The sequence below is a fragment of the Eumetopias jubatus genome, unplaced genomic scaffold, assembly GCF_037043125.1.
Source record: "Eumetopias jubatus isolate StellerSeaLion01/CBP00866 unplaced genomic scaffold, mEumJub1_p1.0 scaffold_9, whole genome shotgun sequence".
NCBI lineage: Eukaryota > Metazoa > Chordata > Mammalia > Carnivora > Otariidae > Eumetopias > Eumetopias jubatus.
This window is the reverse complement of record NW_028274815.1, coordinates 128,910,776-128,933,851: the sequence shown is the minus strand read 5'-3', so window position 1 is coordinate 128,933,851 and position 23,076 is coordinate 128,910,776. Positions and strand designations below refer to the sequence as shown.

At 48.4% G+C, this 23,076-nt stretch overlaps 1 protein-coding gene across 1 annotated transcript in view; it reads left to right on the top strand.

Annotated features, from left to right (window-relative positions):
• The window catches only part of KCNB1 (potassium voltage-gated channel subfamily B member 1), an 89,917-nt gene extending 70,928 nt beyond the window's left edge, over nucleotides 1-18,989 (top strand). The window contains exon 2 of the mRNA XM_028125266.2: nucleotides 16,380-18,989. Within this exon, the coding sequence (XP_027981067.1) occupies nucleotides 16,380-18,389 (2,010 nt within the window). The 3' untranslated portion in view covers nucleotides 18,390-18,989. The remainder of the gene's footprint in view (nucleotides 1-16,379) is intronic.
• The last annotated feature ends 4,087 nt before the right edge of the window (nucleotides 18,990-23,076 follow it).

Here is a 23,076-nt window from a genome sequence, read left to right as displayed (position 1 = left end):
GCTACCTCTTCCTGGAACACCCTGTCCTCAGATCTTGCCATGCCTGGCTCCTGTGCATCCTTCAGATCCCCACACGAATGTCACGTCCTCAGAGAGGCCCTCCTGAGGCACCCTACTGTTTGTTCTCCAATCATTTTGTTTTATTGGCAGACCAGGTGGTGGAGAATGGGAAGGAGCTTCAGGAAGTCTGGAAGCAGGGGGGACAGGGGAGAAAATGCAGCCAGGGACTTGAAGGAAGCAACAATGCGGCTTCCCCGCAGACCAGGACAATCAGGCCACAGTACCGATGGGTGAGGGGCTAGAGCAGACAGGGACCCCATCCACACCTCCCTGAGTCAGAGCACTCTGTGGACCCAGCTGCAGGCCCAGCATTCTGAGGAAGCCATGACTGCTTCCCTGACCATGCTGAAGCCTTACCCTCATCACCGGCCACACTTGCAATGATTTATTCCTCGACTCACAAACCGAGATCCCGGCGGAGGCCAAGCAGGCCTCATAAACAACTCATGCGGGCCGTGTGGAAGATTTTAAAAACACAGGCCTGGACTAGCTGGCGCTCAGATCCAGCCCGGTTGCCCCAGAGGAGGACATGTCCAGAGTAGCCAGAACCTCAGATTTTTTTTTTCTTTTCTTTCTTTCTTTCTTTCTTTCTTTCTTTCTTTCTTTCTTTCTTTCTTTCTTTCTTTCTTTCTTTCTTTCTTTCTTTCTTTCTTTCTTTCTCTTTCTTTCTTTCTTTCTTTCTTTCTTTCTTTCTTTCTTTCTTTCTTTCTTTCTTTCTTTCTTTCTTTCTTTCTTTCTTTCTTTCTTTCTTTCTTTCTTTCTTTCTTTCGTCCTTCCTTCCTTCCTTCCTTCCTTCCTTCCTTCCTTCCTTCTTTCTTTCTTTCTTTCTTTCTTTCTTTCTTTCTTTCTTTCTTTCTTTCTTTCTTTCTTTCTTCTTTCTTCCTTTCTTTCTTCCTTTCTTCCTTTCTTTCTTTCTCTCTTTCTTTCGAAGCTGGAAATCTGGATTCGTAGAGGAAATAAATGTTGGCAAATAATTCAGCGCGTGGGCCAAAGCGACCTGCCCATAGGTAGCTGGAGCCCTCCAGGTAGCAGAGCGGCCTCAATTTATACTAGTTGGGCCACTCGCCCTTCACTGGCACTGAGGGTGGTATGCATTTTCCACCCATGATTTCCATTGCTGCGCCCATTTTACAAATGAGAAAACTGAGGCTCAGAGAACTGACTTAATGACCCATGCCAGGGCCCGGCCTCTATGTAGAACTCCCTTGCACAGCCCCAAAGCCAAAGAGGTTCCAATGTCTGTACTAAGAGCAATCTATCCGGTTTGTCTTGTTTCTTCTTCTAAAGCTGCCCTATCTCCCACAAGGGGAAACCAAGGCTCAGAGAGGTTATGAAATGTACCAGAGGTCACCAAGCTGGCAAGAGCCAGAATTGCAACCCAATTGCCAAGTCCAACATCAGAGTTGGCAGGCTAACTCCTTACTCTCCGTTCAGCTCCAGTGTGAAGGAGCTTTAGAAAGTTCCAATGACCACAGAGTCTTTGGCAGTACCAAATCTCTTAGCTGTGCAAGCACCTTCTAAGTGTAAGTCGCCAAGAAGTGCTAGGTCAATTAAGAAATAAAAGGAAGGAAGGTCACTTGTATTTTAAATCAGTAAGTAAGTAAATAAGTAAGTGCTAAGACTTCAGGTCCTTCCCTGGAAACCCTGGGTGATAGCCAGGACCCTCAGAGGGCATTTTTTGGAGGGAATGGAAACCTCAGGACTTTTGTTCAAATGCAGACATCCTGACAGCTGGTTCACTTTACTTGCCAACTCCTGAACCTTGGGTCCTGCTTCTGCCAGACCCCAGTACAGTTTAGAGGATTCCAAAAGGAATCCAGAATCTGCCCTGCAGCTTAGAGCTCAGGGAGTTCCACGTGGTATATCTCTTCTAGTCCTTTGCTCCACCATTTCTTGGTCAGTGGGTCAGTGAAGGGGAAAAAAAACAACAACAGTATCTGTTGAGGACCTGTTAGATGCCAGGTACCTTCTATGTGATATCTCAGTGTGATTCAGCCGCTTCCTGGCTGTGTGATCCTGGGCAAATCACTTTACCTCTATCAATCTGTTATCTCACCTGCTAAAGGAAGGTGAGAATTTTGTTGGCCAGGTCACTTTTTATTTGCAGGGGTCAGGAACCCAACCCAAATTGGCCTAATTAAAAAAGGGTATTGGTCAGTTCACGTTAATGGAAAGTCCAGGGATATTGGCTTCAGGAATGGCTGTATCCAGGTACTTAACTAGTGTCATCAGCAACCTGCCTATGTCTCTTAGCACAGACTCCCTTGGCATTGGCTATATTGTTTAGAAGATTCTTCCCAAAGGTCCAAAGATGACTCTCTGGCCTCTCCAGGTTGACAACGTAATAACTCAGCACCCCCTGATGAAAAAGAACACTTCTTCCCCAATAATTCCAGAAAAAAAGAAGCCCAAGATGAAACTTGATTGGCCAGTATGAGTCACATCCACACTACTAAACCTGTCTGTGCACACCTGCCCCAGCCACACGGGGCTGGCTGTCACTCCCCACTTCAAGCCCTTGTACTTGTGCTTACCTCTGCCTGAACACCTCTTCCTGCAGGAGTCCATCCTTCAAGGCCCAGTCCAAATGACTCCTCCTCCATGAAGCCTCACTTCTGTGAGCCTTGGTTTTCCCGACGGTAAACCAGGATTTGAGAGCATCTACCTCTTCAGGTTGATAGAAGGAGTAAATGAGACTAGGCAGGCAGAGCAGTCGACACAGTGCCTGGCCTTGAGTAATCAATACATTTTGGCTGTTATTATTATGTCATTGTTAATAGATGTTCAGCTGCTAATTCAAGCTTGTATTTCCCTGTAGTGCCTGACACAGGGCAAGGACTCAATGAGCATTGCATTTTGGTGGTCCAGTTGGGGCCATGGCTTCTCAACCCATCCATCCAACCAACCAACCAATCATCCATCCATCTACCCATTCACTTTTCATTTACCGTACCAGAATTTGTGGAGTGCCAACACCATACCAAACTGTGCTGGGGCATGGGGCTCAGCTTTGCAAGACAGACACAGTCCCTGCCCTCACAAGTGATGATCTGGGTAGGTGGGGAAGCAGAAAATGAATGAGTGAATAAATAAATAAACAAGATGACTGCAGATTGTGGCAAGTCACCAAGGAGGTAAAACAGTGGGGGAAGAATGAGTAACTGGGGAGGAGTTTTGTGGGGTTTTCATAAGATTTACTAATTTTTAAGTAATCTCTACGCCCAACATGGCGCTTGAACTTATAACCCCAAGATCAAGAGTCAAATGCTCCACCAACTGAGCCAACCAGGCACCCCAAGAGGTATTTATTTGAATCAGGTTGTCAGGGACAGCCCCTCTAAGGAGGGAATATGTGGGGTATGAAGAAGCCAGTCACAGAGAAATTTGGAGGGAGAGCATCACAGGTAGAGAAAACAGCAAGTGCAAATGTCCTGAGGCAGGAATGCTCTTGGCATGTTGAGGAGCATATAGATGGCCAGTGTGGCTGGAAGAGAGTGGGAAAGAGCAGAGGAGAGGAGATTTAAGAGGCCGACATGGGGACCAGATCAGGCAAGGCCTTGTAAGCCCCGTAAGAGTTTGGACCTTGTTTTGGGTGCCATAGGAAGCCACTGGAGGGCTTCAAGAAGGGGAGTGACAAGACCTAGTTCCTACCTTAGAGAAGGGCATGTGCTTCCATCTGGGAGAAGTTGAAAAGGCTTCTCCAAGGTGCCATTTCTGCCAAGTCCTGAGAGAAGTGAGAAAGCCCACTGTGTGTGCGAGAGGGAGTGGGCAAAGGATTCTCCAGGCCCGAGGAACAGCCAGTGAGAGGTGCTGAGGGCTCTGCTGACTCCGCTTTTATAACAGGAAGACGAGAGGCTCCTGAGGGCCCAGACAAGAAAGGTGTTGAAGAAAAGGTGTCTAATGATACTTGTCATAGATGCTAAGGGGGACTCCATTCAGGACATTGTAGCAGGCACAGGGACTGTGGGAGGAGAGCCTGGGCTTGACTCCCAGGACAGCTCGGGCAAGTGGGAATTTGCTGCTGAGGAGCAGCGTGCCTTATGGGGTTGGAAAATCACTGAGAGGAAACAGTGGGTTGGGGGAGTCTGGCTGACTATCTGAGGGACTCTTCTGAGACACAAGAATGATCGCCCTCATTTTCCAAAGCAGGCCCTTAGCAGGGCATGAAGAAGGGAGTCAGAGGAAGACTGCTGCTAAGAATATTCATAAGAACCATAGCATGTTTGGGCGCCTGGGTGGCTCAGTTGGTTAAGTGACTGCCTTCGGCTCAGGTCATGATCCTGGAGTCCCGGGATCGAGTCCCGCATCGGGCTCCCTGCTCGGCAGGGAGTCTGCTTCTCCCTCTGACCCTCTTCCCTCTTGTGCTCTCTGTCTCTCATTCTCTCCTTCTCAAATAAATAAATAAAATCTTTAAAAAAAAAAAAAAAGAACCATAGCATGTTCTGCACTTTGCATGTGTGGCTTGAAGAGCCTTGAACTTCCGCCCCTGTTCCCTCTCCCGCTTCATTCCCTCTTACTCTTCCCTTCAGTTGCCCTGCTTCAACCATGCTGGCCCCACATGTCCCCACCTCAGGTCCTTTGCACTTGCTGTTCCCTCTGCCTGGAATGCTTTTCCCACTGATGGTCACAGGGCCAGCTCTTCCTTATCATTCAGGTCTCAGCTTAAAGGTCACCTCCACCGAGAGGCCCTGCCTGACCACCTCAGGTGAACACATCTCCTAGTCATTCCCCTTTCCTACAACTGACTTAATTTTTTCAAAGCAATTACCATCACCCAAAATTATCCTGTTGCCCTGTTATTGTTCACTGCATACCCCTTCCCTCTACAAGATGGTCAGCTCCACACAAACTGGGATTTCTGCCTGGTTTGTTCACAGCTGTATCCTGAGGCTAAGATGGCACCTGGTGCATCATTGAACACGTGGATGGGTGGATGGATGGATGGATGGATGGATGGACAGATGGACGAATGAATGAGGTTAATCCTTATAAAAACCTGACCATGTAGATATTATTATTCCCTTTTTACAGACGAAGAAACTGAGGTTCAGAGAGGCAAAGTTCCTTGTGTGAACTTACACAGCTGTGCTAAGGGGCACACAGGGAAAATTAATTGTCCAGGGGCGGGATTTGAACCCAGGTCTCACTGATTCTGCTCTTTTCTTCAGTCCCCCGCCGATGAATAGTAATAATAGCTCATGATAACAGACCCCACATTAGAATGGTCTTATATGATGCTCACATCTTCCTTCCAGTTGAAAACAAATGAACAGCAAACATTCCCTGGGCCCCGACTGTATGCTGGGTACCACATGCATGATCGCATGGAATCCTTAATGAAGTAGGAACTGTGGTGATCCCCATCGCACAGGTGAAGAAATTGAGGCTCAGAGAGGTTAAGTAACTTTTCCAAGGGCTCACAACTGGAAAATCAGAAAGCTGTTGCAGGTCTATGGGGTGCCTGGGTGGCTCAGTCGGTTAAGCATCCAACTCTTGATTTCGGCTCAGGTCATGATCTCAGAGTCCTGAGATCATTCGCTCTCCACCCGCCCCCACCCTAATGTGGGGCTCGATCCCAGGACCCTGAGATCATGACCTGAGCCAAAGGCAGATGCTTAACCAACTGAGCCACCCAGGCACCCCAGTAAATAAAATCTTTTTAAAAATAATAAAATAATTGGGGCGCCTGGGTGGCTCAGTCATTAAGTGTCTGCCTTTGGCTCAGATCATGATCCCAGGGGTCCTGGGATCGAGCCCCGCATCGGGCTCCCTGCTCAGCAGGAAGCCTGCTTCTCCCTCTCACACTCCCCCTGCTTCTGTTTCCTCTCTCGCTGTCTCTCTGACAAATAAATAAATAAAATCTTTAAAAAAAATAATAAAATGCAGGCCTAGGTTCCTAACCAATACATTCTAGTGCCTCTCTTCCGCCGGACCTTAAGTTTATTCATTCATTTTCTATTCCTTTGTCATGCTTCTTCCTGTGTTTGATGATGAATGAAGACAGGGCTCACTAGTAAAAGGATGAAAATTCATACTACAGAGACTTCCTGATGACTTCGACCCTTTTAGTTAACTTTTTGTCAGATCTGATGAGCTCATCATTGCTTTTAACTTCGCGTCGTCACCAGTGATGGGATCACACCAGGACAAGTATCCGTTTAGCTGTTATCTTGATGCTTACCTGGGCTGACATTACTAAAGCTACCTCCAAGCTGTTGTTTCTTTACGAGGATCTTTGTAAACCATTTGTCTTTGTCTGCAAGGACTAGTTTGCTTAAAACCAGAGAATAGAATCTACACTCCAACTCAACTAGATGAATTAGTCAGGATACACGAGATTACAGAGGTGAGGAAACAGTAGTGAGGAAACCACAATCTGGTGACTTTACACATCAAAGTTTTGTTTCTCACTTGTGTGATTCCCCCTAAGGACCCAGTAAGAGTGCAGCACGGCCCTCTTCCAAGTCGTGGTGACTCAGGATCCACTGTCCTCTCAACACGAGACCTCCATTGTTGCTGAGGAGAGGGAGCTCACACCCACTCACCCTCAGCCCAGAAGCCATCTGCATCATCCCGGTGCACAGCGAGTCACACAGTTCTGCACAGAGGAAATAGAGGCCTCCAGTGTGCCCAGGAAGAAGACGAGAACCAGAGAGGAGTGAGTGCTAGAAATCTCTTGCACGCCAGGCATACATACACTGCAGGGCTGCAGTCAAAGATGTGAGGGTTTCTTTGCCAACCCACTGAGTTGAGGCGCCCCCTCCTCCTTCAGGGCACTTCTGTTCCCCCCAGGGCTGTCTGACATACCCAGCAAGCAGGACACCAGTGTTGATTCAGGGGCTCAACGTTGGTAAAACGGGATTGCTTCTTTTCTTTTCGTTTAAAAGTAGAAATGCCGGTAATTTCTCTCTTTTTAAAAATCTGCCCCCGGTGCTATTATTTTTTATTGCATCTATCACAGTTATTTTTATTTTTATTATGGTGGGACTACTTAATATATCTACCCTCTTCACATTTTTTTTAAAGATTTTATTTATTTATTTGAGAGAGAGAGAGCAAGAGTGCGCGGGAGAGAGAGCATGAGCGGGGGGAGAGAGCATGAGCAGGGAGGAGAGGGAGAAGCAGGCTCCCCGCCGAGCAGGGAGCCCGATGCGGGGCTCCATCCCAGGACCCTGGGATCATGACTTGAGCTGAAGGCAGAGGCTTAACGACTGAGCCACCCAGGCGCCCCCTACCCTCTTCACACTTTTAGTGTACTATATGGTATTGGGACTCTGGGCACAGTGTTGGATGGCAGGTCTCCAGGACTTACCCATCAAATGCCAGTCACTTCTTTCTGCTCCTCCCCCAGTATGTCATACGGTGTACACACCTGCGTTGGAGACCATCTCCTTAGCCTTCGTGAGCATTTTATAGGTTTCAGAGCACTAACTGCCTCCCCATGGGGAGGCAGGCTGTAGATCTCAGACCTCGCTGTCAGGGGAAGCAATGACGCATATCACTTCTGGGCACAGGCAAGCGTGACTTCTCCACGCTATTCCTGCCCCTGCCTTGGCAAGAATGGAAGTCACATAATGAGACGATAGAGCCACCGGTTCCCTGAGTCACGGCTTGGAAAGGAACTACACTGGAGACCCAGCAGATTCTCAGTGGCCGTTCCATGAGAAAGACCAGAGACGTGAAGACACTGGCCTAAAGACGCCCAGCCAGAATTGGAAAGTAGGTCTCTTGACTACCCATGCATTCACCTCAACGTGAACCTCTAGTGAGACTAAAATGCTACGTGAAAAAGATCTGTTGTTAAGCCCCCCAAATGTCTCCTTCTAAATGTATCTTGGACATTAACCAGCAAATCTGGCTGTTATCGAGAATCACAGAGCCATCATTCTGATGTTAGCCAGGGTGGTGTCCAATCCCAACATCCGGACCAACATATTTAGCTTCCTTTAGCACCCCCAGCTGCCCTGGCCAGGCTCTCAAAGAGTACCCTCCACCCTCCCCATCCCTGCAGATTCAGGGGCAAGGGGACAGATTTGTGGCTCAGCAGAACCCGTGGACACTGTCCTTACCTAACATTTCCTGTGCTCCTTTTTTTTTTATTCAATCCACTGCTCCCTGCGGCAGGGATGGACCCATACCATTCATCACTGTTGAGACCAACAGTCCCTTCCTCAGCTCCTCACGCCCCCAGCAAATGTAGGGAACTGACGATCACTCAGGCAGGAAGAACCCTGCTCCAATCAAGTGTCTCACTATGCCCTCCCCACTCTGCAGGGACCAGAGTCAAGTCTCCGTTACCACCACCACCACCACCACCAGAGGCATTGTCCTCAGATGGGCAGGAGGTTGTAATCTCACCAGCTCCCAGAATCCCTGCTTTGACAAGGCTCATGAGAACTTAATTCACCTGTTAGGAGTAGATGCCCAGCCCAGATCGTGTAGGGAAGAGTCGGGTCACCTGAGAGAGATGGTTCAAGTGAGGACATATGTTAAAAACCATAATTCAATTATCTAATATGTTCCCTTCTGTTTCACCCCTCAAAAATCCAAAATTTGGGGTGCCTGGGTGGCTTAGCCATTAAGCGTCTGCCTCCGGCTCAGGTCATGATCCCAGAGTCCTAGGATCAAGCCCCCACTGGGCTCCCTGCTCAGCAGGGAACCTGCTTTTCCCTCTCCCACTCCCCCTGCTTGTGTTCCCTCCCTCTCTGTCAAATAAATAAATAAAATTTAAAAAAAAAAATATATATATATATAAAATTCAGACCCCAGGATTCTGGGATAAAAAAAAGGTGCTCAGGTATTAAAACAGAGAAGGGCTTCAGTGCCTGGTAGACATGGGATCAAACCCATGTCTTGGCCACTGCCCTTGTTGTCACTTTGGTTATTGTCTTTCTAAGCCTCAGTTGCCCCAATTATAAAATGAGGGCCAGGGGTACAGCACAACCTGCAGGTGGTTTTCAGGATGAAATGAGATTCTTCATTCCATAAATACGTGTTGAGCACCTACTGTATGCTCTGAGGACTCAAGATTGAGAAAAATCAGACACAAACCTCTGCCCTCAAGTCGATTACATTCTACAGAGGTGGGCATTATTGTAAAATGGTGACTTAGACAGCATTCTGAAGAGAAAGACATGTACTCTGAAAGCCTGCAATTACAGATTTGACCTGATCAAATCAGGGTCAGGGATGGCTTCCCTGAGGAGGTGATGCCTCAGCTGAGCTGAGAAGGATGAGGAGAAACTGACCAGGCAGAGTGAAGGAAAAAGAACTCCAGGCAGCAAGAACAGCATGGGCAAAGGCCCTGTGGCAAGAAGGATCATGAGAACTGTGAGGGACCAAAGGAAGACTAATTCACCTGAAGTGAAAGAGCAAAGGGGAGCCTGGTACAGGATGATGCTGGAGGGTTCAGGAGAGTATAGACTAAGTGATTGTAACAACAAGACTGCAAAATCCAGTGGCTTAACTAAGACAGATGTTATAAGGTAGACCAGGAGTTGGCACTTTTCACTAAAAGGCCTTTTTCACTAAAGGGCCAGGCTCGGGCTGCGATTAACTTTCGTCTCAGATCCAAGCAGCTCTGCCCATCACATCTGCCTACCAGCCACCAAGAAAAAGGAAACAACGGGCAAGCATCATTTCTGCTCACATTTCACTGGCCAGACCTAGTCACGTGGCCCACATGGCCTCATCTAATTGTAAGGGAAGCTGGAAAGTCTGTTTGCAGTGGCCCGGAGGGAGGTGATCGTGGCTTGGGGCAAGAGTGGTAGCTTGCAGGTAGAGAGGGAATGGAAAAGACGAAAAGATGTCTGTGAGCCAGAATTGGCAAGACTGGGTGATGGGTTAGATATGGGGACAAGGATGACCCCTAGGTTTCTGGCTTGTGCAATTAGATGCAGATCTCATCTGGAAAGTTCTTCATATACAGTAGGAAGTCAGTAAGCGGTTGCAGTCTTCAGTATTTCGTCAGTGGGTCCCGCATTGCAAACCCAACGCCTACAGTGACCTGACAGATAACGGAAGGGGCAGAGGGGCCTGTCTAAAGGGGCAGCTGCTCCTTAGCTCCAGGCAGTAGTTGCCCTCGGGAATGCAGGTTGAGTGTAGCCATCATCTGATTTTCCAAGGGAATGTGAAAATCTGGATTTTTATGTGAAATCTTCCAATTTTGAAACTTGGGCCAATAAGTAAAAATAAATTTCTCAGCCCAAAGCCCTCTGATTTATAATGCCTAGGATACCCCCAGCAATGCCACGGCACCTCTTTTCCACCTTTGTGACTCGGTTGCCCTCTGTTGGTGAAGGCCGCTGTTGCGGGCTCACGCCAAGGCCTCTGCCTTCATCCTTTGTTGTCCAAGCACCTTTATCCCCGGATTTCTGTCCCTTTGTGCCCAGGAGCGCCACCTGCAGGTTCCTGACTCCAGTTTCTCACCAGTCCCCCACTGGTGGGCCCCCCACCTCCAGTGGGGAGAGGGGTGCAGACCATCAGCCTGCTCCCAATCCCCTTAATCGGATCTGCGCCAGTGACCCTTCTAATTAAAACTCCCCAGCTATAATCTCCCTTTAAAGCCAGGGAAGCGGAAGGACCATAAAAGGAGCAAGAGGGTTGCCGGGTCCGGAAGCTGCCTCCTCTTACGTCCTTGAACATGTCTTCTGGACACCCACAGACCCGAGATCAAGTCCCAGAACTACCTCTTCCAAGTTGAGTGGCCCTGGATAACTCACTTCATTCTCTGAGGCTCCCTTCCATTCATTTACTTGTTCATTCATTTATCATCCATTTAGGGAGCACCTGCTCTGCGCCAGGCACTGTTTCAGGAGCTAAGGACACAGCAGTCCAAGACAGACTCAGCCTGGGTCCTCATGAGCTGACATTCCTTTGCAGGACCCAGAGGAGAAAAGTCCAGCTCAGCAAGATCAGTGCTCTCATGGGAGAAGCTTAGGGGCTGTGGGACTCCGGAGGATGGACACACCTGACCCAGAGCTGGGGGTCAGAGCAGGCTCACTGGAGCAATGGCCCCTGAGTTGGGAGCTGATAGGAATCAGCCAAGAGAAGTGGAGGAGGAAGGGTGTTGAAGGCAGAGGGAACAGCATGGTGAGGATCTTGGGGTGTGAGCAACCACAGCAGTGCGGCTTGGGAACTATAAGGGTTTTTACCAGGATTCGGTACGGAATATGCAGTGGGAGATTCAGGAAATAGTCTGGAGAGAGAGAAGAAAGGTAGTCTTAATATAAAAATCCAAATCTCTCTATCATTCTTGATGAGTTCTTCCTGCCGCTCCAACCTCATCCCCTCCAACTATCCCTATACTCAGCCCCACTTACACTGAGTTGCTTTCTGTTGCTTGATTAAGCCAAACTCATTCCCACCTCAGGGCCTTTGCACATGCTATGCCTTCTGCCTGGAATGCTCAGATCTTCGGATGACGTACTCCTCATCCTCAAGTCTCAACAACCAGGGCATCTCCTGAAATAGGTCTGCCCTGACTACCCAACCTCATGTGGACACCCCTCACCCCTTGCTACCCTACCGATCCCACTGGTTTGTTTTTCTCAGTCACATGTAGCACTTAGCACTCTCTGGCATCATCTTGTTCTTTTATGGGTTTATGTGTTATTTTGTCCACGTCTCTCTCCCAGCTCCTTGCAGCCACAGAAGTGGTCTTTCTTATCCATGCTGCATATCCCCAGCAACTAGCAGAGCATTTGGTAATGAAAACATGCCAACAAAATGCGAAGAATTAGAACTTTATCCGAGAGCTTATGGAGCCATTGCAGGGTTCACAGAAGGGCTCTCCATGGCTTGCTTGGATTTTTGCTTCTCTCCTATGACCTTTCAATACTGTTGTGAGGATTAAAAGCAGTGGGATACTCTTTATGGAAAGCAAAAATTCTATTACCGTAGTAAGGCTTATTTTACGTACCATCTAATTCACCCGGTTCTGGTGTGCAGCTCCACTGAGTTTTTAGTGAATTTGCCAGGTTGTGCAACCATCACCCTAAATCAATTTTAGAACACTTTTATCACCCCAAAGAGATCCCTCATAACCATTAACAACTGTTAATCCATATTCCCACCCTGGCAGCCACTAATCTGCTTTGTATCTCTAAAGATGTGCCTTATCTGGACACTTTATGTAAATGGGATCCTACAGTACGGGGCCTTTTGTGTCAGGCTTCTTTCGCTTCGCGTCATGTTTTCAAGGCTCATCCATGTTGTAGCGTGTGTCCTCCACCCCTTTTTATGGATAAGTAATATTCCATTCCATGGATATACCCGTTTATCCGGTCATCAGCTGATGGACATTTGGGTTGATTCCACTTTTTTATTTGCGGATAAAGCTGCTATGAAGATGCTTGTGCATGAAGAGCAGTTTCCGAATAAAAGTACACTTATCACAACAAGCCCCGAGTGATGTATAGAATTGTTGAATGATTATACTGTACACTGAAACTAATATAATACTGTAGGTTAACTCTACTGGAATTAAAATTAAAATTTAAAAAATGATTTATGACAGACACTTGTTTTTTTAAAAAAAAAAAAAAAAAAGGCACTTTCCAAGCCCTGAACATCTCTCAGCTTGCTAGAGCTTCTGGCATCCCTGTATGGGTTTGACCCCAATGGGCTATGTACCCATGAATGAGACCCTTCCCTTCTCTGCTTGTGTCTCCCCATCTTTCCAGACAGGAGCCTGTGCCCTTTTATGCACAGATATTCTGTGCCTCGTTCACAATCCTGGAAGAGCAGGGGAGTGTGTGGAGGAAATGATAAACAGTTTGTATTTATAGCTGCTGGAGCCAAAGGTGGGCATCCCCGTGATCAACCACCAGAGCCGACAATTAGGAGGAGGGCCTGGCTCCAGCACCCCTGGATCCCACCCTGGGGACTCCCACCTGCTGCTCTCTTCACCCAGAGGACCAAAGCTTCTGCCCCCATTTGGTGCAGACAGGTGGGTTCCAGGATCCAGAATCTCCTCACAGGGAGGGAATCTGAAGACTGCCTCCTAGTCCCTCGTCCTGGCTTTTGCCTTTGCTCCCCGGGTTCCTGGAGTCCTGCCCAAAACCGATTGGGCTCAGATCCCAGGAAAGCAAAGCTGGAAATGCAGAGGCCCAGACAGGGGTTTGAACACGGTTCTGGGAGGACTCCAGGTGCTGGCTGGTCCACATACCACCCCCCCCGCCGCCCCACCCCTGGGGTCCATCCCAGAGACCAAGTCAAAACTGTTTGTTTGGGTTTCAGGCTGTTTGTGGGATATCTGCTGCTTTAGCAGGCAATGGGGCCCACAGACCTCAGCAACCAGTCCAGGGGCTGGGAGTGGGCGTGATGATAAATTACCTGGATCATAGTTTAATAACGTAACATATATTAAGTAGCTGTTATGTGACAAGTGCTCAATTACTTCCATCTCCATTCTAGAGATAAAAAATGGAGAAATGGAGGCTCAGAGAGGGGAAACGATTTGTCCAAAGCCACACAGCCAGGGAGAATAGTCTCAGGACTCCAACCCAGCTCCCAAACCAGCTCATAAATAAGTATAAGGCTGCAGAGTAATAACAGCGATAAAAGCTGATCTAAGGGCCTCACAAATTCATTGAACTCTCATTGCAGCCTTGCATTGGACACCTCCACCCCCCCCGCCCCAAATCTTAAGGATAAGGAAACTGAGGCACAGAGGGTTTAACTCCCACTTGGAAGTTCCCCAGCCAGGAAGAATGGCCCTGACTCTGAAGGCTTCAGCGGGTCTAGGAAAGAAAACAATCTTATGGGTAGGGCCAGGACGGAGTGCGGAGGGGTGCCTGCATGCAGGGAAGGAGGCTTGAGGTGCTCCGACCCTCCCAACACAACACTGAGCAGCAGACTGCCCTCCCTCGGGAGCCAGGGAGGACTCTGCCCCCTTTTCTTCCTTTCTAGGCATCTTGGGGCTGGGAGGTGGGGAGGGCAGGGCACATTCTCATTCTCAGGTACAAAGGTGGTGCCTACCTTAGAATAACAAACCCTAAGGACTGTACATAATACAGACAAAATATGCAGGGTACATAATTCATGCCTCTGTCAGCAGAACATCAATTATGTGGGCCTTCCCTGGAGTTGTCTAGGGGTTAGAAACTGGAGCAGGCTTCCCTTGCCAGGCTCTGGGGGGAATGGGACCGCCCAGCTCTTAAAGGAACAGGCTCCCCAGGAATCTGCTCCTTCTCCAGCAGGCTTCCTCCTAGCTGGGGATCAGTGCCTACCTAGAGCAGCAACCTGCAGGGCTCTGCCCAAGGCCCTGGCTGCCTGCCCCAGAAAATCAGGGCCACCCTGTGTTTAGCCCTGTGCTGGTAACCCTGCCTGTATAATCTCCTCGTCCCCCACACTGTGATTTATGAAGGGCTAGCTACTGGTATACCCCAGGGTTTCTCAACCTTGGTACTGCAGACATTTTGAGACAGATCACTCTTCGTTGCAGGCCTGTCCTGTGCATGGTAGGATTCAGCAGCATCCCTGGCCTCCACCCACTGGCTGCCAGGGGCATCCCTCCCCCCCAGGTCGTGACAACCAAAAATTTCTGTGGCATTTGTCAAATTTTGACCCCTGGGGGTTCAAAATCATCCCCAGTTATGAATGACTGGAATTCCCCATTTCGCAAGTAAGGAAACTGAGGCAAGGGAAGTTTCAATGCCAAGGCCATCCAGCCAGTAAATGGCAGAGCTGGATTCTACCTCTAGAGCCCACACTTCGAACTCGGTGCAGGAGTTCCCAAAGTATGCCGCCGGAATAAGCACGCATTTATTTTAATGAAGATTTAACACATCTTTCCCTAGCACACAAAACCAGCATCTTTGCAAATGTCATTTCTTAGGACAAGGCTAAAATGGGGAAGGTGAGCAGTGTGTGTTGTTGTTTTACTACCGAGGGAAGAGTAGTACAAGCAGCAAAAGAACACGTACAGTAGGATGTCAGTCCTGAGCGAGACAAAATAGCAATTTGTTAGGGACATATATCTCTCTATTAAAAACTCTCCAGAAAAGAAAAGGGATGAGAAGAAATTGTGGTTACCCCGGGGTGGAGAAGGACCTGCAGGAAATGTTAGCATTACTGTCACATACTGTTTCTTCACCTGGGTCGTGTGTTCACAGGCGTTCACCTGATTATGGTTTGTAAATATACATAAATTTGATCTACTTTTGTATGTATTGGATATTTCTTTTTATAAAGTGATTACAGAATTTTACTTTTTCAATGAGTGCGCATCAAGAATTAAAACTCAAAAGCTTTTGTTTATTATTTTTTTAAGATTTTATTTATTTATTTGACAGAGAGAGAGACAGCAAGAGCAGGAACACAAGCAGGGGGAGTGGGAGAGGGAGAAGCAGGCTTCCCGCCGAGCAGGGAGCCCGATGTGGGGCTCGGTCCCAGGACCCTGGGATCATGACCTGAGCCGAAGGCAGTTGCTTAACCAACTGAGCCACCCAGGCGCCCCCAAAAGCTTTTGTTTAAAGGACACAGGATTCGTTGGAAACGTATGGCCAGAGAAGTGTGACATTTGGGAACCTGTGGCAGGAGAGGCCCAAAGAGAGGGGTCGGAGTAAAAATGTAGGCTTGACAACCCTATGTGGTGAGTGGAGATTCATTACAGAAAAACGGAAGCCTCTCGAACTCACCCGGGCAGCAAGGGCACTGGCCGATGGGATATAGCAGGCCATATCGGGACAGGGCAGGAAGCAAAGACCAGCTGGACCACCCGGAGGCTGGGCGGGCTAGGCCGATGGGGTGGTGTGGGCTGAGAGACCTCCCCTGTGAGGACGGCTAGCGTTCATCAGACACTCTGTGTGCACAGCTGGAAGCTCTCCTAAATGCCTTGCACGTGGTAATGCATTTACCCCTTGCAGCAGCTCTCTGAGGTAGACATTTATTTACCATCCCATTTTGCAGATGAGGAAAATGAGGCTTAGAGTAAACAACTGGCTCAAGGTAAGAAAGTGGCAGAGCTGGGATTCGAACCCAAAACAGCCTGACACCAGAGCCCAGGTTCCAAATTGCCGCCCCCATACCCTCTTTCAGATCTCCTGTGTCCTCACTGCTGACTCCCCCCGCCCTGCCGCCCCGAGGCTGGAATAATTAGCTTTAAATCATTGCAGTCTCTGGGCTTTGGTTTGTACATCTGTACAACAAATGGATTCAAATAAATGATCTTTTTAGCTCAAACATCCAGGCATTAGGTGACTGTTGAGATGTGAAAATACTCTTGAATGTTGAGGAGCATTCTGCGGACGCACGGTTGTTAGGATGATCATCCTATGGGTGGTTGGTAACTAAATCCCACTCTCTTCTCCTTGCAGATCCTTGCCATAATTTCCATCATGTTCATCGTCCTCTCCACCATTGCCCTGTCACTCAACACGCTGCCCGAGCTGCAGAGCCTGGACGAGTTCGGCCAGACCACAGACAACCCCCAGCTGGCCCATGTGGAGGCCGTGTGCATTGCATGGTTCACCATGGAGTACCTGCTGCGGTTCCTGTCCTCACCCAAGAAGTGGAAGTTCTTCAAGGGCCCACTCAATGCCATTGACTTGTTGGCCATCTTGCCATACTATGTCACCATCTTCCTCACCGAATCCAACAAGAGTGTGCTGCAGTTCCAGAACGTCCGTCGTGTGGTCCAGATATTCCGCATCATGCGTATCCTCCGCATCCTTAAGCTCGCACGCCACTCCACCGGCCTCCAGTCCTTGGGCTTCACCCTGCGGAGGAGCTACAATGAGCTCGGCTTGCTCATCCTCTTCCTCGCCATGGGCATCATGATCTTCTCCAGCCTTGTCTTCTTTGCTGAGAAGGATGAGGATGACACCAAGTTCAAAAGCATCCCAGCCTCTTTCTGGTGGGCCACCATCACCATGACGACCGTTGGGTATGGAGACATCTACCCCAAGACTCTCCTGGGGAAGATTGTTGGGGGGCTCTGCTGCATTGCAGGGGTCCTGGTGATTGCTCTTCCCATCCCCATCATTGTCAATAACTTCTCTGAGTTCTACAAGGAGCAGAAGAGGCAGGAGAAAGCAATCAAGCGGAGAGAGGCTCTGGAGAGAGCCAAGAGGAATGGCAGCATCGTGTCCATGAACATGAAAGATGCTTTTGCCCGGAGCATCGAGATGATGGACATCGTGGTTGAGAAAAATGGAGACAATATGAGTAAGAAGGACAAAGTGCAAGATAATCACTTGTCTCCCAACAAATGGAAATGGACAAAGAGGACACTGTCTGAAACTAGCTCAAGTAAGTCCTTTGAAACCAAGGAGCAGGGATCCCCTGAGAAGGCCAGATCATCTTCTAGTCCTCAGCACCTGAATGTCCAGCAGTTGGAAGACATGTACAATAAGATGGCCAAGACCCAATCTCAACCCATCCTCAATACCAAGGAGTCAACAACACAGAGCAAACCAAAGGAAGAACTTGAAATGGAGAGTATCCCCAGCCCTGTAGCCCCTCTGCCCACGCGTACAGAAGGGGTCATAGACATGCGAAGCATGTCAAGCATCGATAGCTTCATTAGCTGTGCCACAGACTTCCCCGAAGCCACCAGATTCTCCCACAGCCCTTTGGCATCACTTCCCAGCAAGACTGGGGGCAGCATGGCCCCAGAGATGGGCTGGCGGGGAGCTCTGGGTGCCAGTGGTGGTAGATTTGTGGAGGCCAACCCCACCCCTGATGCTAGCCATCGCTCTACCTTCTTCATTGAGAGCCCCAAGAGTTCTCTGAAGACGAACAACCCCCTGAAGCTCCGAGCACTTAAAGTCAACTTCGTGGAGGGGGATTCCAGTCCATTAGTCCCTGTTCTGGGGATGTACCACGACCCTCTTAGGAATCGGGGGGGCGCTGCAGCTGCTGTCGCTGGACTGGAGTGTGCCACACTCTTGGACAGGCCTGTACTGAGTCCAGAGTCCTCCATCTACACCACAGCAAGTGCTAGGACGCCCCCCCGATCACCTGAGAAACACACAGCAATAGCATTCAACTTCGAAGCAGGTGTCCATCAGTACATTGATGCGGACACAGATGATGAGGGGCAGGTGCTCTACAGTGTAGATTCCAGCCCTCCCAAGAGCGTCCACATGAGCACCAGTCCCAAGTTCAGCGTCGGGACAAGATCAGAGAAGAACCACTTTGAAAGCTCCCCCTTACCCACCTCCCCTAAGTTCTTAAGGCAGAACTGTATTTACTCAACAGAAGCATTGACTGGAAAAGGCCCCAGTGGCCAGGAAAAGTGCAAACTCGAGAACCACATCTCCCCCGACGTCCGCGTGTTGCCGGGAGGAGGAGCCCATGGAAGCACACGGGATCAGAGCATCTGAGCTACCCCACCTGTCCAACAGAGACTTGTGGCAAGACCTGAGAGGTGTGCCGTTCAGCTTCCCTGCCGCAGAGCTTTTCCGCACGAACTCAGAAAGGCTCTGCAAAGCCCCCAGACAGAAGCGAAACTCCAGGGGAGGCTCCCTAGGGCCTTGAGAGCCATGACAGGTATGACCGAATGAAGTCGGCCAAGCCACAGGATGTGGCGTCTCCTTGTACCAAGTCCACTGCCCTCTTTGGGAGATGACATGGGCAGAACTCACAGCCACCACTACCACATGCTGGACCTAACCAAGGCCACCTCCTCCCCACTCGTCTGTCATGGCTCTCCATCACAGCCTCGGGGGGGAGGGCAGCATCTCGATCCCTCCAGGCTTCAGCTGGAGAAGGATGCCGGAACAAGTGGCTGGGTTGGCCAATTTGGTTTTGGGTGTTACCTGGCCACCTCCTGGAACTCCTGTCCATCACCTCCTGGATGGGTCCCACTGTTAAAAAGCTACAGAGGATACTCGTGTCATGGGGAAATTTCCACACCATCAGCCGCGGTCCCAGCGCAAAACCCTTACTCAAATGTCTTCGTTGACTTCGGTGTTCCATAGTACCTGAGATTTTATTTTGAGATATCATCAGGGTGAGTTGCACCACTTGTACTTGATTCTAATTGCCCCCTGGCAATCTGGGAAGGGTTCAGACGGCAGGCACTCAGCCAACAGTATGAACGGTGAGCATTGCTTTAGGGTTGTTAGAAGGAAAACACTTTCTGTACATCACTAGTGTAGACTCAAAAGATATGCAAGTGTCAAATATGCAAAAGAAATAGCTTATTCAAAGAGACTGTATGTTACTGAAGAACAGAATAAAATCTGATTTTTTTTTTTTAACCTGCAAAAATGGAAGGAAAAAAGAAATCCCCAATTGAAATGCCCAATTCAGACTTTTGAATACTTCCTGCTGCAGCAGGGAAAGCATCTACTATAATAGAAATTCTTTTTTGTTTCCTGTGGTATTCAAGTTTTAAAAAAAAGTTAAAATAAAAAGCACTTTATGTTTTTCAAAAATAGGTTCTACCAGGGACAGTGTCAACATCTTGCACTTTAAAACAAGCACTATTTCCCGTGGGCCACTTTTCGGGACTACAGTTGGGTTGTTGGTACATGCCTGTGTCCAGCCACGGTAGGGGACATTGTGCTGGTATTGCTGTCTGCCATGTCAAAGTCTGTGGGCTCCTTCCCTGCCCCTCTGACACTTCCCATTAGGTCCCTTGCAAGGAAGGGTACTTGAGCCCTTGAGCGGGGCCTCTCACAGAGTCACGTGTACCGGAAGCATGCACATCTCAGAAGAATACAGTAGACGGTGGGCATTGGGTGTTTACTCTGTTCTCTTTCTTGTCAACCAGCTGTTGGTGTGTTTTCAGTGTCACTGTCTGTACTAAAACTCAGCTCTCCTTCCTGCAGCCATCAATGCAGCCAGTACAGACAAAAGCAATAAGTATTTGTGTGCATTGTGAACGGTTCTGGTGTATTTCTTGGTGTTGGTCTTCCTGTTCTAGTTTGACGACCTGGCGTTGGCCTGCATGAATTGGGTCCAACAGGATGGAGTTGTTGGCCATTCCTCGGTTCAGAAACATTGGGTTGAGCCACTGGTTAGCATGATGCCATGCTGTTGGCCCATCTGTCAGTAAAGATGACTTGTCATTGATCTGCCTGTCTTTAGTACAATGGACCGATGTCGTTCTCTTAATACAACATTGATGGATGATGCCCCACGTACAGTAGCGTAGATCTGCCAATCCACAATCCAGTGACAGGCATACGTCTTCCTGATGGAACAAACATGGCATGGTTCGCCAGTCCTTCATACAAGGTGTTACTGGTCTGCCTGTTAGTATAATGGCACGAATCCATCTGTCAGTTCACAAATATCACGGAGTTGTTCCGCCTGCCCTCCAAACAGTGGCATGAGGTTGAACCACCTGTCACAGGTATGATGACACAGAGTCATTCCACCGCCCTTACAAACACCTGTTCTCTGCTGAATCCGTACCTGGTTCATATTGCTTCTCAGCGTCTCCGAGGACTGTGGATCCCTTCAAGAAGGTGCAGTCCTGTTCTTTGCCATATTACCCAACAAAACGATGCCGAAGTATCCTGACGCTCCGAAGTATCTTCAGAGCACCCTGGCAGCAATGGCAAAGGGGCAGGGAAAGTGTGAGGTCATCCTGTGCTGGCGGCACGCCAGAGAGAGGAGGCAGCAGTGGCCCTGAGCCCTTTTTGGGGCACACAGTGCGGGCTGGGGGCCTCCTGAGGAGCGGCCGCTGGACAGTTGTCCCTGGGCCATGTCAGCTCACGTGTCTCTTCCTTGTTTTTATCACCATTTCCGTCGGCCGTCAGCACAAACGTGAAAATTCAGGGAAAACAAATGCTTTTTGATAAAAGTAAATAGTTGTGATTTCCGATTCAGATATTTTTAGAGCTGATGCTATCTGTAAAAATTAATAATAATAATAGAGTCTATTTTACATATCAGGAAAGTGAACATGTTTAAATATAGCCATATATAGCGAGAAGGAACTTACCACCCCTTCTTCAAATCAAGGCATTTCATTTGTTGGTTGAAGCAGATGAGAAGTGTACAGATTGGATATGACTTCTTTCTTTCTTTTAAACTAATAACCAATTGGTGCAACTCTCCTTGTAACCAAAGGCCCTTTCTGCCTTGTGTGGTCACACAGGACCTGGCCCTCCCTTCCCCATGTAGTTTGTCTGACCTTAAAGTAGCATTTTATGGAGTCACTTTTGAAGGACGAATTCAGAAGTATCATTAAGAACCTACCTTTTCAGGCTTACTAGCCAGAGTCCTATAGAGTTCTTATAGAAACAGAATAATTGAAACTCAGCATATACTATGCTTAGAAAGTATTGCATTTTGTTTTGTTTTTTTCTTTCACTTGTGTATGTATTGTGGGAATATAGCTTTTATCCTGTGCCCAACTCAAAATAGAGTATCGTAAGTTTTCCCAGGCCCCACCTGCCAAAAATGAACATACCCCAATTTTTAATATGTGTACACCCCTACCTATACCTGTGTACATGCACTGGGAAATCTACCTAAGAGTCTCCACTGAGAAGCTGACCTTGACAGATCCTCATAGAGGAGAGGAAAGCATGGTTTGGAGGCAAATACCACTTTAACTCGGTGATCCATGTCCCACCCATTCCTGAACCAATGAAAATGGGAAACAAACAAACAAACAAACGAAACAAGTCAACCCAAAGAAACCAAACTAGGGGCTGGAGCGGGTGAAGGCCTGGTCCCTTTGGTGAATTTGGTGAAACTCGTCAAGAACCCAGCAGACCTTGGCTTCCAACTTCCACCATTATCAGTAAGGGCTAGGGACCAGGTCCCCGTGTGATCGGGGTAGTCTGCGACCTGTGGAGAGAGGTGGGCGAGCTCTGGAGGAGTCGGCTTTTTCACTTTTTTTTTTTTTTTTTTTTTTTTTTTAATCTTTGGGGTAAGAAAAACAACAGGACTTCGGTGCAGTAGATTTCTCAGTGCCTTCTTTAGGAATTTTATCTTAAGCACACTTAATGGGGAAAGAATAAAAGAGGACAGAACATTTGTCTCCATGAAGTCCCTTTCTCTAAAAGCACTGGGGATCAAGAAGGACGAAGGCTGGGGAACAGCAAAATTCTGAGGAGGCCTTTCCTTTCAACTCCCCCGGCTTGCCCGCGAGTAGTGCTGGTGACAACAAACTTTGCCAAACTGATGACCAGCTCTCCTCTACCACGTCTCAGTGACTGTAGCTTCACCCCTGACCTTTCTCCTAATGAGACCCACTCTTCTGAGGAGAAAAACAACAACAGTATTCTCTTCTTTAAAACTGTGATGTATTGATGTTTGTAACTACTGTACATTTCTGTCTTGCTCTCTTGCTCCAAGTCACGGCTGGAGTGTCTAGTCCACGGACAAGGGGAAATTGAAACTTCACCATGGACAAGGTTCCCTAGAGCCAGGTCTCCCTCTCTCTCTCTCTCTCTCTCTTTCTCTCTGCCTCACCTCCCTTTCCTTATTTCTCTGCCAAGTAGTCCCAAGTAACATAACCCCAGGCTTCAGCCTCCTGTTAGGTAATTTTGAATCCAGTGAGATTGAAGTGATATGACTCTAGGGCATGATCCTTTGGGAGAGGGAGCCTTTGGGAGATCCTTTTCCAGTGGCAGGAGGAAAGAAGGAGTCAGCTCTGCGCCCCCCCCCCCCCCAGCGGGACAGGGGAGAGCCTCCAGCCCTGAGCTCAATTTTCCCCTGCTTCCGGTTTCTCACCACTTATATGACAGCATGCAAATGCTTTCACTCAGCCAGGGGGACCCAAACCAGCCTGGCTATGCCCCCCAGAATAAAAATTACCTCTGCATTTTCTGTTGCCATGTTTCTGGCTCTAGAAGTATCCGATGCAGGGCTATATCGTAGGATATCCACATATCTCAGAGTAGTCTATTTTTCTGTTCAGATAAAAAGTATATAGGTATATGTGTGTGGTTAGCAAATTTGTAATAGGGCCATTCAGTCTCATTGCCGTTTTGTGATATAGAATAACATCTTAGGAGTTTTATGGTTGGTCATTATCATAGCTGATATTTTCTGGTCTTTTTCATTTCCTCCCATTGCCCCTTGGGTTCTCTTTCTTCCTTTTGG